Genomic DNA, 16,451 nt, shown 5'->3' with positions numbered 1-16,451 from the left:
TAAACAATTGATGGCTCGATTAAAAGAAGTGTTCTATGGTTCCCATGCTTAATATGTTAAATATTTTTGAGCGCTGATATTTTTCATTTTAGGGTGTGTGTGTTTTTTTTAAAAAAATCATAGGAATGTTTGAGTAACGTTTTGCTTTTTTGCCTGAGGATAAGGTCAATGCTCCATCTCTCCTGAACTTCACAGCCTAATACTTTTAAAAATTATTTCTGCCGCATTGGTTTCCTTTGCATGTTTAAGGAGTATGCATTTTCCATTAGCAGGGACTCACAAGTAAAACTAAAATACTTTGTACTCCAGAGTAAATAGAAACCTTGATTTTCCTAAAGATCTAGTAAGAATACAAGGCACAGATAATCCTTGAGTTACAATCAGAACTGAGCCACAAAATTATGTGCCACACTTATGCTAAGTGCAAGCATTGTTAAGTAACTTGTTTTTGCCCCCTTTTATGACTTTTCTTGCCATAGTTATTAAGTTATAGTTATAGTTACACTGGTTTCCTTAATGACTTTGCATGTCAGAAGGTCACAGAAGGCGATCACATGACCCCGGGATACTGAAACCATCATAAATATGAATTAAATAAATGAAATAAATATGTCATGCATCTAGATGTAAATCGCATGATGTTACAAAGGTCATAAGTGTGAAAAACGATCATAATGCACTTTTTTCAATGCTGTTGTAACTGAACAATACATAGAGCCATCCCAAGAGAAGAGTTTAAAAAATCAATGAATTTGAAAAAAAAAACTTGTTTTCTTCCTTGGGGGAAAAAATGAGAACTTAAAAAAGCCAAGAATTCTAAAGCTTTAATTAAAAATGAGGACTCAGCCGAAGAGAGAGAAATACCTGCAGAGAATAAGAGAAGCAGATTAAAATAACAACAATACGGCCCTTGGGGCTAATATGTTCCAGCCAGCAAAATATAACTAGAGTAGTAAATATAATTTCTGCACACCCAGGGGAAGAAAGTGAAGTAGTTAGTGGAATCGTATAAGGATCTCACACAACCAGTTTCCTCCTTGGAAATCAATACATTAACTTTAATATAGTTGGAAATATAGTGCAATATATGCAGTGAGTTTCTGCATTCACTCAGTTTTCCATTTTCACTCAAATTAGAGCAAAACCTAAACTGGCCTCATTCTGCAACTATTTTGGTCTAATTACTTATCTTTGCTTTCTGATATTATGGACGTGTTAGCTTTTATAATAATAATAATAATAACAACAACAACAACAACAACAACAACAACAGACATTGTGATCGTGGAGAAAAAGAAAGTATGGATCACAATCCCAGGAGACAGCAGAATGGAGGAGAAGCAGCTAGAGAAATTAGTGAAATACGAAGATCTAAAAATTGAGCTGCAACGACTCTGGCATAAGCCAGTGAAAGTGGTTCCAGTGGTACTTAGCACGCTGGGCGCAGTGCCAAAGGATCTCAGCGGACATTTGAAAACCATCGGAATTGACAAAATCTCCATCTATCAATTGCAAAAGGCCGTTTTACTGGGATGGGCAAACATAATTCGCTGCTACATCACGCAGTCCTAGGTGCTTGAGAAGCGCCCGACTGGTGATGAAATATGAAATCCAGCATAGTGATCTCGTTTGCTGTGTTGTACTGACATAATAATAATAATAATAATAATAATAATAATAATAATAATAATAGTAATAATAATAGTAATAATGATGATGATGATGATGATAAATAACAAGAAGAAGAAGAAGAAGAAGAAGAAGAAGAAGAAGAAGAAGAAGAAGAAGAAGAAGAAGAAGAAGAAGAAGAAGAAGAATTTATTAGATTTGTATGCCGTATGCCGTCCCTCTCCGCAGACTCGGGGCAGCTCACAACAATAATAATAACAATGTGCAATGTAACAAATCTAATATTTAAAATAAAGTATCTAAAAACCCATCATTTAAAAACCATACACCACAAGCACACCATACATAAAACTATATAAGCCTGGGGGAGATGTCTCAATTCCCCCATGCCTGGCGATATAGGTGAGTCTTAAGCAATTTTATAAAAAACAAGGAGGGTGGGGGCAGTTCTGATCTCTGGGGGGAGTTGATTCCAGAGGGCCAGGGCCACCACAGAGAAGGCTCTTCCCCTGAGGCCCACCAAGACGACATTGTTTAGTCGATGGGACCCGGAGAAGGCCAACTCTGTGGGACCTTATCGCCCGCTGGGATTTGTGCGGCAGAAGACAGTCCCGGAGGTATTCTGGTCCGATGCCATGTAGGGCTTTATAGGTCATTACCAACACTTTGAATTTATTGGCAGCCAATGCAAGCCACGGAGTGTTGGAGAGACATGGGCGAACCTAAGTGTTCTGCCAGGCTTCTCGGCACGAGCCCTCAATTAAGTTCAAAGGTAGGAATTCAGACACACACAGTTTTAAAGTCAACAACACTGTTTTTATCAAAAGTAAAATAGGAGCCAAACACACTTTTAGTCAGTCAAAGGGCTCACCTTCAAAGCAAACACCTTGAATGCTGCGAAGAACAATAAACAAACAAACACAAAGCAGATAACAAGCAGCTGTTAAGACGTCACAGCCACTCCTTCAAGAGTTCTCAACTCACAAACTTGACTATGATTTAATTCAAAAGTCATGGAAACAGTTCAAAGAGAGTCCTTGTAGAATCCTGATACAAAAATACACATCTCTTCCTCACCAAACGGATAAACTTCCACACCCAGAGGCCAGAACGTTGACAATTTAACAGCAGCCCCCAATTAGTCTGATTACACCCAGCCACAGGTGATCTCCCTTATCTCCTGTAGTATTTATGCAGTTGCTCTTTCCTAGACATTGCCCTGCGTCTGCGCACATCAATGAATGTGTCTGCTTCTGAATCCAGTGATGATAACGATGATGAATCACTCACGGGGCGACTATCTAATGGGCTGTCTGCCATTACCCCCTCTGAGGATCCCATTTCACTTGCACTATCAGCTACAGATGCTTCACTGTCAGAAGCAGTCGGCAGTAAAACTGGCCTCTGACACTGGGAGGATTCACCCGCATCCACCCCCACAGTCCTTGAGGCAGGAGCTGGCCCAGACCAACCACAACACTAGGTAACCCCACAATAGCTCTCACGGCCGCATTCTGCACGATCTGAAGTTTCTGAACACTTTTCAAAGGTAGCCCCATGTAGAGAGAATTGCAGTAGTCAAACCTCGAGGTGATGAGGGCATGAGCGACTGTGAGCAATGACTCCCTGTCCAAATAGGGTCGCAACTTGTGCACCAGGCAAACCTGGGCAAACGCCCTCCTCACCACAGCCAAAAGATGATGTTCCAATGTTAGCTGTGGATCGAGGAGGACGCCCAGGTTGCGGACCCTCTCTGAGGGGGGACAATAATTCCCCCCCCCCAGGGTAAAGAATGGACAGATGGAATTGTTCTTGGGAGGCAAAACCCACAGCCACTCCGTCTTGTCTGGGTTGAGTTTGAGTTTGTTGACACCCATCCAGACCCCAACAGCCTCCAAGGACCAGCACATCACTTCCAGTGCTTCGCTGACTGGACATGGGGTGGAGATGTATAACTGGGTATCATCAGCATACTGATGATACCTCACCCCATGCCCTTGGATGATATCACCCAGCGGTTTCATGTAGATATTAAAAAGCCGCTGAGAGATCAAGAAGCACCAGGACAGAGCCCCTGTCCCACCAGAGATTATCCATCAGCATGTCCAAAGCAGTTTCCATGCTGTAGCCGGGCCTGAATCCTGACTGTTGAGGGCCTAGGTAATCGGATTCTTCCAAGAACCACTTTAATGCTGTATAATTAACAGCTGATTTTTTTCCCAAGAAAATATTTGTTTGTGTGTGAACATTGCTAAGCCAGTTTATTAGTGTTGTGAGTGGTCCACAACCAGGTCAGTTAGTGACAGATTCTGAGGAGGATGTGTACCCTAGGCCAGTGTTCTTGCCAGCTGAATCCCAGAGGGAGAGGGAGGGAGAGCTGGAACCAGAGGAACTGAGAAACCTCCAGAGGTTGTAGAAACCCCAATGCTGGTAATGTCTGACTCAGAGCAGGAGGGAGACATTGGGGATCAGGAGCTCCTATTAGATGCCCAGGTCAGAAGGTCAAGAAGCAGACAGGAATATCTTTATTGGGGTGGGGGGGAAGCCCTACATGGCATGGGACCAGAATACCTCCAAGACCGTCTTCTGCCGCATAAATCCCAGCAACCGGTCAGGTCCCACAGAATTGGCTTTCTCCAGGTTCTGTCAACCAGACAATGTTGTTTGGCGTGGCCTAGGGGGAGAGCCTTCTCTGTGAGAGCCCCGGCCCTCTGGAATCAGCTCCCCCCGGAGATTCGTACAACTCCCATCCTCCTTGCCTTCCGTAAAAGTCTGAAGACTCACTTATGTCGCCAGGTCTGGGGCCATTAGATCTTTGCCCCTTGCCCAATGAGTTGAAAGAATATGGAGTGAATGGAATGATTGTTTTTTTATAGTTTCCGGGTTGCTTTTTTTAGATTTTTAATTAGTTAATTGGATTAAGATATTGTATATTGTATATGTTGTGAGCCACCCCGAGTCCTCAGAGAGGGGCGGCATAGTATTCCAATTAATGATGATGATGTTCAGAAAATAAATCTATGAAAGAAAGTCTAGAGTCTAGACTGTTATATCTTTAGGAAACAGTTGACCACACCCAATCTGTATATAAGGGAGGGTTTCTGGGTAAAGAGGCATGGAGTTTCAACGTTTGTCATGGTGGAGAACTCAGATCCAGAGTTCCAGAACTGTCGTGCTGAGAAACCGCTGTGGCTCCTTTGAGAGTCAAGCAGAGATGCTGCTGAATGAGAAAGAAAAGAAACCTGGACATCTGTAAGAGTATGTGGGTGATTTATGGACCTTATCTCCAGGAAGAATGTGCCAATTATTTATTCATTTATTTATTTATTTATTCAATTTTTATGCTGCCCTTCTCCTTAGACTCAGGGCGGCTTACAACATGTTAGCAATAGCCATCATATTGCCCCCACAATCCGGGTCCTCATTTGACCCACCTCAGAAGGATGGAAGGCTGAGTCAACCTTGAGCCAGTGATGAGATTTGAACCGCTGACCTTCAGATCTACAGTCAGCTTCAGTGGCCTGCAGTACAGCACTCTATCTGCTGCACCACCACCCCCCCCCCCCGCTCTTATTATCTCTCTCAGCTGCCGGTCATTTGTTATGTCTTGACCAATTTGAGCAGGGCCTCTGCCAACATGAAGTGATAAATCTGCTTTTGTCTGTACAAAGCATCTTTAACTATATATAAGTGTTTGAATTGAATCCTTTGTTCGTGGGGGGCTTCTTTATTCTGATCCGGTAGGTCCAAAGCAGAACAATTAGTAGTTGTTTGTCGATTAATATAGGTTTGAATAAATTGTGTATGTTACGTTTTCTCTGGTCCGTAACTAGGGCAGAACAGGAAGAACAAATAGGACTCATCACATCTCCAGAACTATCTCCAGCTTTTTTGCATCTCTTATTGCTTTTATTCCAACCATTTAATCCTGTCCAAGTCTTGGTGCTTATAGTGAAGTGCTCCCCCTGCTGTTCTGTCTGGGTTCCCCCAGACCTCAACACCAACTGGAAAAAACAGCCAGACACTCTGGTAAAAGCCAAAAGTATTTTATAACTGGAAAAAATAAGCACAGAGGAAAACCTGTTCTTCCCAACAGACAGGATATAATACGGTACAGCAGGGTCCTGATGTCCAGACAATACAGCAAGCTTCTTGCTGGCACACCCCCCCAAGGTTTCAATAGTCAAAGGCACAAACCAGGATTCCAAGACGCCAAAGTTCACAGTCAGGTCCCACGACTCTCAAAGATAAAACTCCACAAGCCAGGAAGGGTGGGTCTGCCTTTTAGCCTTTCCCAAGAGCACCACACCCAAACCCAGCTGTTGCCACTTTAATGCTGAAAGTATTTAGCCAATTGATTCCGTCTCTGAGTAGCTCTTCGTTGTCGCAGATCAATTATGGCTTGTGCACTTTCCTCTAAGGAATCCAGGCTGCTTGCTGGGGAGAGCTCCCCCTGGTGGGACTCTGGCTGTCCTCCCTCTTCTTCAGCCTGGGATTCCTCCTCCTCGTCTGTCTGCACCTCCTGTTCCTCAGCCTCTCCCTCTGAGCTGGAAACCGACAGAAGGTCAGCCGTTCCCGGAGGGGCCTCAGACGGAACCACAACACCCTGCTACCTTGTCAACCACAGCTTCTTTCAATTGTTTAATGTTCAACTTTTTAAATGAGATTTGATGTTATCAAGCCAACAAGTTCTTTGCTTTCCCCTTCTTCTTGTTCCACTATTCCCAGCATAATTGCCTTCTCCAATGAGTTTGTACCAGTGGGGCGTTCTAAATGATTTTGCTAATGGTTCGTGTGCGTGCTTGCACTCGCAGTGCTTCGGTGTATGCAAAGCGTCCAGGATGGGTGGGCGGAGCCTCACACCACCAGTGCTACCAGTTCTATGAATTGGTCGGAATTACTAGTAGCAACTGCTGGTTTGTACACATAATATGACTAAAAGCTAAAGAGTTTAGCTTCTCGTGTTGTGTCTTGTTTCTTTCAATTTAACACCTGTATAGCTACTCTATACACAATGATTTATGCTAGCACCACAGTTCAAAGGTGTCTATTCTTCATTGATCAGCCATTCTTAGTGTCCAACTCCTACATCCATACATCATCATAGGGAAGATTATTGCTCTAACTCTGCATCTCTAGGATGCAGCTGTCAACCAGATCTAACCCTAACTGGTGCACAACTTGCATAGTCCATATGAATATATGAATAAGTGATGCATTTTTAAAACTGTTTAATTCTATTGATGACCAACGTGAAGATATGAACAAGGTTAACTGTGGGAAAATTGCTTTTCTAAATAAATATATAGTTGCTTATGATTAAAACACAACTGAAATATGAAAACTGTGCCTTGAAATAACATGCCTTGACTTGGCCAGATTGATTTTATTCCCTCCAACTACCCCTCAATTCAATAGAATTAAATTACAGAGTTATGCACACAATAAGTTCACATGTGTTTGTTAGGTGGATTCACTGAGATAGGAATTTTCTATCTTTTACTTAGTTGCATTGGGTTGAGAGGGAGGCTCAGCCAATCTCATGGTACATGTGTTGCACTCTGATCATAAAGGTTAATTCAAACCTTGAATATGAATGGAAAATGATTTTTGAAAAGGGACTTTGTGATGGTTCTCTTACATCCTGCCCAAATAGTTATGGACTCAGAGGATGCAGACACTGTGGAGGGGCGATGCAGGCATCCTGTATTCCTGGCACCTGAGAGTGACAGTGAAGTAGATGAGGGGTCGGGGGCAGAACCACCAGGGTGTCATCTAGTGCCAGAGATCATCTAGGTCATCTAGTGCCAGAGGTGGGTGTCAGGCCAAAGCCATCATGTGGAGTTAGAGACTTTGACCTGCCACAGTAGCACAGTATTAGGGGAATTGGGAGGGATAGTTAAATGAGAGGGAAAGTTACTAGTCACAACAAATTCCTTTCTTAGAGTCCAAGGTCATCTTTTGTTCTGCATCAACTGAAGTAAAGAGGAAGCTGGTGGAATCCCTGCACTCAGACTGGTCCTTGTGATGAACTTGCGGGTGTGGGGATGTGGGATAAACCTTGACCTGGATGGGGTACTGGAAAGAAGTTAGTATCGGAATGGCACAGTCTGATAATAAATTGAACCTTGAGTGAAAGAATTGGACTGGAATCTGATTTATTTCTCAGATGCTATTTGGGGCATTGACACAAGGCCTTCTGCACTTTCTGGCATGAGTGACTCAGCACTTCCTGTCAGGAAGGATTTAGCATTTCCTGTGCTGATTGACTCAGGGGAAGAGGAGGAGCCTTTTCTGGGTGCCAGAGTTTGGAGGGTATCTAGTTGGCTAAGAGATTGACCCATGACTAATATTGCTGGCTATTGGGTCACGCCTTCACACTATTTAAGGGTGAGGCATGCTCCGCCTTGTTGCAGAAAATAATGTGTTCATTTTGGAATCATCATATCTTGATTCTGAAATTCAGTTTGCGTTTCAAAGGAGTACATTATTAGTTTTGCTAATGAGCGTCAGTCTTCCAGTTAATTTCTGAGAACTCTTGCTGCAGCTGGTAATTATTACCGTGTTTATCTTCACTCTGGGATTTTGGCCAACTGATAGGAGTTTACTAGAATTTGCTTCCCCCTTTGAAAAGCCTTTGAAAAGACTCTTACAATTCTGAGACTTTTGTAAATACTAAATCCTTTTATTAGTTAGACAATTTGTGTGCATCTGATTATTGGGGCTTGGTACTAAGAAAGAACAGTCTTACTGAATCCTTTCCATGCCTCATTACTCTTTGTCTAGCTGTGTAACGTTTTTATTCATGGTTGCTTTGACTGTGACTTATACAATCAACCCAATTTTGGAGGTATACTAGATTCCACGCCATAAATTTACCACACTGTCTGGATTCACATCACATTAGTGATGAAAAAACTCAATTTAATTCAGTGAGCCATGGTTAATCCTCCTTTTCAACTGTCCTCAGATCTATTTTAACTCTCATGGTTTCCTGAGATTTGAAGATCTTTGATATTCTGGAAAGATTCATATCATATATTTGCCTCCAGAAATTGTGGGTGCTCCATCACTGGAGGTTTTTAAGAAGAGATAAGACAGTCACTTGTCTCAAATATTATAGATTCTCCTGGTTGAGCAGAAGGATGGATTAATGTCAGGGTTCCCAAAAGCATCAAAAATTAAATCAGAATCTGAGGCAAAGTATTCCTCAAAGTTCCAATTTATTAGCAGAGCCATGTTAGCACATCTGGGAGAGACCCGAATCTAAGGCTACCAGGGTTTCTCCACCCAGTTTAAAGTTAATTCCCTTGTTCCCACAACCACAGGTTCATCATGTTGACCAATCGTCTTCTGGCAACCTGCCCATCAGCTTCTGGGCCAGTACTGAACAAAGGATGACCTTGAGAATCTAGAAGAAATTTGTTATGGATACTCTACATTCCTCATGCAACAACCCCTCTCAAATTCCCACAGCAAAAATACATTCTAAAGCATAAAGTGTGGCAGGCCAAAGTCTCCAAGCTTCGGCTTGACACCATGTGCATGCATGCAAGCCCCGTGCATTAGCAAAGTGTATGCACAAAATTTCATGTGCATGTGCAGAAGGGCGCACCTGAGTGAAGTGAGCATGCTCACATTTGTGAACCAGTAGGGAAAATAAGTGAATACTGTTGTGAGTGGTCCACATGCAATTTAGCTGGTCACGAATTTTGAGCTGGATCCATCTGGGTATCCTAGGCCAGTGTTCTTGCCAGCTGAGTCTGAAAGTGAGAGTGAAGGGAGTCAGAACCAGGGGAACCTTGGGGACCGTCAGAGACTGTAGAACCCCCAGCTATAGTAGGGTCTGAGTCAGAGGACGATGGGGACGTTGAGGATCAGGAACCCCGTTAGATGCAAGGGTCAGGAGGTTGAAATTCAGACATGAATATCTCTATAAAAGAAGGCCTTGGAAGTGAATATCTCTATGGGACACTTGTCTGTAGAGCAGTATTTAAGAAAGGCTGATGGGAAAAGGGGGTGTTGAAAAACAACATTCCTAACATGGAGCTGAGAGCCTTTCCTAATCCCCTGGATTTTGAAATCCTGCTTTTGACTGTAGCTGGGAAAAAACTATCTCTGAACTGAGTGAGTAATTAAGTGGAGCACAGATATCATGACTGAAGATTTATGACTGTATATTTGGCTGGCATCCCGAACTGTGCTGATATCGGCTAGAATGCTGCCAACTTCACCTTCTGTTGCGCTCATCTCTGCATTACAGCTTTTCACTTGATAAAGAGACTTGGCTTATACTTTCTTTTGAATCCGAGTCTAATTGCATCTTGATTTCTGATAATTGAGCAGGCCGGACAGAATAAATACCGCCTGAAAGGGATGAAATATAAACTCTATAAAAGCCAACAGCATCACGGGCTCCAATACCTAGCCTACAATAATATGAACAGCTAGCAGATCAGAGTAGGAGAGACAAACTGACCCATTTCTGGATTCACACAATGTATCGATCCATCAACTAATCAAACAAGTTTTGTTCACACAACATGCTATACAATCTAACCACATTATAGCAATGTCAGCTTGCTGTGCAAATACAACCTAAGTTATCGTGTCATCCTGGTGTCCTCATCACCCAAATCACTGAAGAAGCACCACCCTATTTGAAATAAGTTCTCCAAAACTTGGAGAATGTTAACTTTAAAAAATTGAAACTTTCTGGACAAAGGGGGAAAAGGTCTAAGCAATAGTGGAATTGGTTTCTATATAATTTTAATTGTTTTCCTTCTGGTTTTTGTGACATCATCTCTATATCTTGTTTCAGTATCTTCTCTTGGTACGGAGTGAAATGACCGTTTCCCAGAAGCACCTGGGAGAATTCTGTGCCTCCTTGAAGCAGTACTTGAAGACCGTGGCTGGAGAACAGGACTGCTTCCAGTAAGTAGGACTTGGACCTCTCTAGGAGCTGGGGACCTGACATGTTCTAGAGCTGGGATCTCCAAGCTTGGCAGTTTTAAGACTTGTGGACTTCAACTCCCAGAATTCCTCAGCCAGCAAAGCAAAGCTAGCTGAGGAATTCTGGGAGTTGAAGTCCACAAGTCTTAAAGTTTGGATTCAGTCCTAGTCCAGGACGTGTGCTTTTGCTTCAAAGAGTTCCTTCTACCAGTCTATTCCCATTGTTCTCTTGCCTTGCTTCTTCTCCTTCTGTTCCCCTATTAAAAATGGCTGCTAAAGAAGATTAAAATAAAAATAACCCAGGGAGGGAAGGAGGCACCCTCCAAGCTTTTGAAAGGACGGGGGCCGAGAAGGGGTTGCTGCTGCTGTCCAGAGTGTCCTTTAATACAAAGCAAACTCATTTGCACATCGCAAACCAATTCGCAAACAGAAATGGGTTCCTTGTTGGATTTTTGGCACCTCTTTGCACATTCCACATAATCAAAAGGGAAATATTGCATACCAAAAAAATTAAAAGAGAGAGGCGGGGAGAGGGAGAGAGGAGGGAGGGAGAGATCCATTCCCTTAGAAAAAGACAAGAGGAAAGGAGAGGCATGGGAGAAGCAAGGATTACCAAAATGGAAAAGGTTCTTCTCCATTGACTCTGGAAGGAGAGTCCATCATGGGTTGTAAACCAATCCTATTGGTAGAGACTGAGTTAATTTAAATAATTAATTAACTGGCACCGCCCCCTTAGCAGCCCCCATGAGCTAGTTTTAAAAACTCAGTCTAAGTGTGGAGACTGTGGTTTTGTGTACTCTGTGATTTTGCTGTTTGGGATGTTTAAAATGTTTATATTTATTGAAGTGGTGCCGTTGGTTTTTTCTTCTTTTGTTTCACTGCAGGTGTGGGGACGTTTTCAGGGGGTCTCTGCCCTCCGTGGGCACCACCCCCAGCGTTATCTCCTCGGGGGCCCCTTCCCTCAGCGGGTACCACCCTGATCGAGGAGCACCACAGCCCAGGGTCCCTGTCCTCCGTGGTCAGACCCGGCTGCGAGCTGAAGGTGGGGGGGTCCGCCCCCCCCCACTGCGCAGCTTCGGAAAGTCGATCCCTGGCCTTATTCTTCAAGAAAAAGCGGTTTGGCGGCGTGCCAGCACCTCTCAGCTGTTCGGCGGCCGGGATTAAAGCCGCCGCCGCCGCCGCCGCGTTGTTACTAAAGCCGCCGTTTTTCTTGCTGCCGGCAGCGTTTTGAAGTCTCTTTTCGGCTTTTGCGAGTGGATGCCTTCGTGGCTTCGGCTCCTCGGCAGAGGCAGGGATCGCGTTTGCCTCATAGTGCCGCCATTTTGGGCTGTCAAAAATAGACAAAAATGCCCGCGCTTTTTGTTGTGGCCAGAGGCTGTGAGGTTCCTCTCCGCCTTTTTATTAGGCGCGAATGAACAAGACAGGCAGTTCTGCGCATGTGCAGTGCCTGCAAAGCTCCCGATCGCCATTTTATTGCTCTGAGAGAGAAGCGAGTGTCGAGGAGCAGTGCTTTTTGAAGTCTGTGGTGTTGTGAGCAGCTCTAGTGAGTACTATGGAAGGTCACGCTACACCTGATAAGGTGACCTCTCCCTCGGTGGTCCCCAAAGAGAAGGCCAAAACTTCTAAGTCCAAGGACAAGTCTAGGACATCTCAGGCCTCTTCATCATCAATTAAAGAAGCAGAGAGGCGTATCAAGGCCTTAGAGCAGAGACTTGAAGCTGCTCTTCATGTCCCAGCAGTGTCCTCTGTGCCTTCTCATTTAACTATGGCCAGAGAAAGTGTGTCTCCTTTACCTACTATGAGGCCTGCTGAATCCTTCTCTGAAAAGGACTGGTCTCCTGATAGACAATTTACCATTAATCCGGTTCTACCATCTCCAGGCCACAGTGGGCCTAGGCCAGGCTCTGCATCACATTCAGTGAGGAGCTGCCAGGGGCCATCTGCTACTTTCACACCCACAGCAGCAGGGTTGCGAACACAACCTGATTCCTGGCATCAGATGTCCCCATCAGTGCAGGATTTGATTAACAATGCCTACTCTCAGGGGATGGCAGCGGGGGTGCAACAAGTCACACAGCAACCCCGTCCAGTGCAAAAGAACCTGTGGTGTGCACCGCCCCCCTCAGGTATGGGGTCCTGGGCTGAGGAAGCAAACCCTTTGGAGGAACCTGACAAAGACTATGAACTGTCTGACGATGAGACACCGCCAGAACAGCCTGTGGCTGCTGGACTTTTTAAAGCCTCAACGTTCAGGGTCTTGCTTCGTAAGGCCAAGCTAACTGTAGACTTACCAGGTCCTGCAAAATCAGACACTTCGGATGGGACCAAACCAGCTACAGTCCTATTCAAGGAACCCCAACCTGAGTCAGAGCACATTCCATCCTCTGATATTATTGTGCAAAGTGTGAAAAGACCCTGGCAACACCCAGCTGCAGCGCAGGGGCCCTCTGCAGTGGAAAGAAGGTTCTACACTTGTGATGAGGAGGTGGAGAAATTATTGGAATTCCCTCCTATAGATCAGCCTGTCATGCAGCTGATTTCCAAGTCCTTCGTACCCTCTGAGACAGGCGATAGCTTGAAGCCTGAGGATAGAAAGGCAGAGGTGTTGATACGGAAAACGCACCAGATGGCGAGCTGGGGATTTCGAGCAGCGGCGGCTGCTTCCTTTTTCACCAGGGCATCTATAGTATGGCTGCAGGAGATGCAGGCCCAGCTGGGACCGGATGAAAGCCGCCTGAGACAGGATTTGGGAAAGCTGTTGGCGGCAGCGGAGTTTTCTGCAGACGCCACTCTGCATGCTGCCAAATTTTCGGCAAGGAGTATGGCGGCCACTTTGGCATCAAGGCGCCTCCTCTGGCTGAGAAGCTGGCCAGCAGACCTAAAGTCGAAATGGAACTTGGCCTCGGCGCCCTTTCAAGGGGAAAAACTTTTTGGGGAAGCGTTAGATCCCGTCCTTGTGGAAGACAAGGACAAGAAGAAGTCCCTCCCCAGAGCTTACAGGCGCCAGGAGCGTCGTTATATCCCCTACCAACGCAGGCCTTCCTTTCGGTGGGACTCTTCTGCTCCAGCGGGTCAGAATGCTAGACCCTATTCCCAGCCCCAGTATAGTTCTAACACGTTCCGGGGTGATAGAGCGCCCTTCCAGGATCGCCAGAGAGGGTATCAACAGGCGAGGCGGCCCTTTCGTGGAAACCAGAGGGGCTTCAAGCGCCCTAAGTGACTCTGTCCATCAACACCTGGGAGGCAAGCTCCAGTTTTTCGAGGCCTCCTGGCGGACTACGTCTTCCGACAGGTGGGCGTTAGCAACTGTCTCCCAGGGCTTGCGCTTGGAGTTCCTCCAGCCCCCACCATACCGTTATGTTCAGTGCCCAGTTCAGAGGGACCCCCAGAAAAGGTTACAACTTTCAAAGGAGATAGCCCATCTCTTGGAGATACGGGCAATAGAAGAAGTGCCCAGGCAAGAGATAGGTACCGGCTTTTATTCAAGGGTCTTCCTTGTACCAAAGTCTTCGGGAGGGGTCCGAATGATCCTCAATTTGAAAAACCTCAATACTTACATCAAGTATCGACGATTCCGGATGCATTCTCTTTCGACCATCTTGGCTGCTATCCGACGACAGGACATATTGACATCAATAGACTTAAAAGAGGCTTACTTGCATGTCCCAATCCTACCGGCTCATCGGAGGTTTCTCCGATTCTACCTAGACGGCTCCCACTACCAATACAGGGCAATGCCGTTCGGCCTCTCTTCGGCCCCTCGCACCTTTACAAAGCTGCTCGACGTATTGACTGCCCATATCAGGTCCCAGGGAATTCGAATCCTAGCATACCTGGACGATCTTATTGTCCTGTCCAGCTCCTCTCAGAGTGCGCTGGCCGATTTGGTAGTCACGAGACAGACGTTGGAATCCCACGGGTTCACGATCAACGAGAAAAAAAGTCATCTTTCTCCAACAGTCAGACTGTTACACCTGGGGTCCATAATAGATACTTCCACAGGGACTGTGACCTTATCCCCAGAAAGGATGGCAAACATTCGTCAACTAATCTTGCAGCTTCAGCGCCAACAGCGGGTGTCGCTCGCGTTCCTTTCCAAGGTGCTGGGGACCCTGGTCTCGACTATCGGCATAGTGCCTTGGGCTCGTCATCATCTCAGGGCACTGCAATGGTTCCTTCTTCCATGGCAGAAGGCCAAATTGAGTCATTCACAAAGGTTAGTGCGGCTCCCTTCAGATGTCAAAGTGTCGTTGCGATGGTGGACTTCCCCAGCCTTGCACAAGGGGTCACTCTTCTGCAACCGGGACCGCTTAATCCTCACAACAGATGCCAGTCTGTCGGGCTGGGGGGCCCACATGGGACTGCATATGGCCCAGGGACTTTGGTCTCCGGAGGATCTGAGCCCGATCAACATAAACTATTTGGAGCTCAAAGCAGTTTTTCTGGCTCTTCAGGCCTTTTCCCCTTGGATTCAATGCAAGCATGTGTTGGTCTTAACCGACAATGTGGCCACCAGGGCCCACGTCAACCATCAAGGGGGAACGAAATCTCTCCGTCTGATGGTCGAGTCAGCGGCCCTTTTCACCTGGGCCGAGTCCCGCTTAGCTTCTCTGTCGGCGGAACACATTGCCGGGACCAGCAACATTCAAGCCGACTGGCTGAGCAGGTCCACTCTAGACCCAGCAGAGTGGAAGCTCGATCCCGGAGTCTTTCATCAGATAATTCAACGCTTCGGGACCCCTCTGGTGGACCTTTTTGCGTCACAAGCCAACACGCAGCTGGAGAGGTTTTATTCCCGGTTCCCAACACCGAGGGCAGAAGGGGTCAATGCCCTCTTGTCCCCATGGCCCAGAGGTCTGTTGTACGCATTTCCCCCGACGTGTCTCCTTCAACGAGTTCTGGACATTGTAATCCGGGAGAGTGCCGAAGTCATCATCGTGGCTCCATACTGGCCCCGAAGGCCGTGGTTCGCAGACCTGGTAGCCCTCTCGGTGTCCCCTCCTTGGAGGATACCGGATCAGCTCGTCTCCCTCACTCAAGGATCCATTTGTCACCCGGATCCTCAATGGTTCCAGTTAGCCGCCTGGCGTGTGAGCGGGAGAGACTGACGCAGCAACACCTTCCGGACACGGTCATTGCAACGATGCAGGCGGCTCGGAGGCCGTCGACGGTGCGAATATACCAGGCAACATGGGCTGCATTCTGCAACTTTTGTTCTAACCGCCACTGTGATCCAAAGCAGGCCTCGCTCATTGTAGTTCTGGAATTTCTCCAATCAGGGATTGAGCGGGGATTGGCCCCTAACACCCTGAAGCGACAAGTGGCTGCCCTGTCCACTATAATTCAGGTATCAGATTTTAGGTCCTTGGCTCACCATCCATGGGTGAGGGATTTCCTCAAGGGAGCTATTAATCAACACGCTCCTCCAGTACGGCGATTCCCTACGTGGGATCTTACCCTAGTGCTACGTGCACTCACGGGACCTCCCTTTGAGCCCATGAGGTCCATTTCATATAGATTGTTATCCATTAAGACATTGTTTCTGGTGGCAGTTACATCTGCCCGAAGGGTCTCGGAATTGTCGGCGCTGTCCATCAGACCGGACTTGTGTGTGTTCCATCCAGACAGAGTGGTGATGCGATTGGACCCTTCGTTCATCCCGAAGGTGAATTCGGATTTCCACAGAAGGCAAGAACTGGTGCTACCGGACTTTTGCACACATGGTCAAAATCCTTCCGAACTTCGTTGGCACAAGATTGATGTCCGAAGAGCCTTGAAGCTCTATATCAGGAGGACAGCATCTTTTAGAAAGACTGAAAGACTCTTTGTGTCCTTTGCTCAAGCCATGATGGGTCTTGGAGTCTCTTCCC

At 46.1% G+C, this 16,451-nt stretch overlaps 1 protein-coding gene across 2 annotated transcripts in view; it reads left to right on the top strand.

Moving 5' to 3' along the window:
- Nucleotides 1-16,451, top strand: part of NECAB2 (N-terminal EF-hand calcium binding protein 2) — a 234,914-nt gene that overhangs the window by 211,227 nt on the left and 7,236 nt on the right. For both annotated transcript variants that reach the window (XM_070760554.1, XM_070760553.1), the window contains one exon: nucleotides 10,451-10,563. In XM_070760554.1, the coding sequence (XP_070616655.1) occupies nucleotides 10,451-10,563 (113 nt within the window). The remainder of the gene's footprint in view (nucleotides 1-10,450; nucleotides 10,564-16,451) is intronic.

Source organism: Erythrolamprus reginae, chromosome 9 (genome assembly GCF_031021105.1).
Source record: "Erythrolamprus reginae isolate rEryReg1 chromosome 9, rEryReg1.hap1, whole genome shotgun sequence".
NCBI lineage: Eukaryota > Metazoa > Chordata > Lepidosauria > Squamata > Dipsadidae > Erythrolamprus > Erythrolamprus reginae.
Note: the sequence above shows the minus strand (reverse complement) of the source record. Positions and strands in the feature narration are given on the sequence as shown.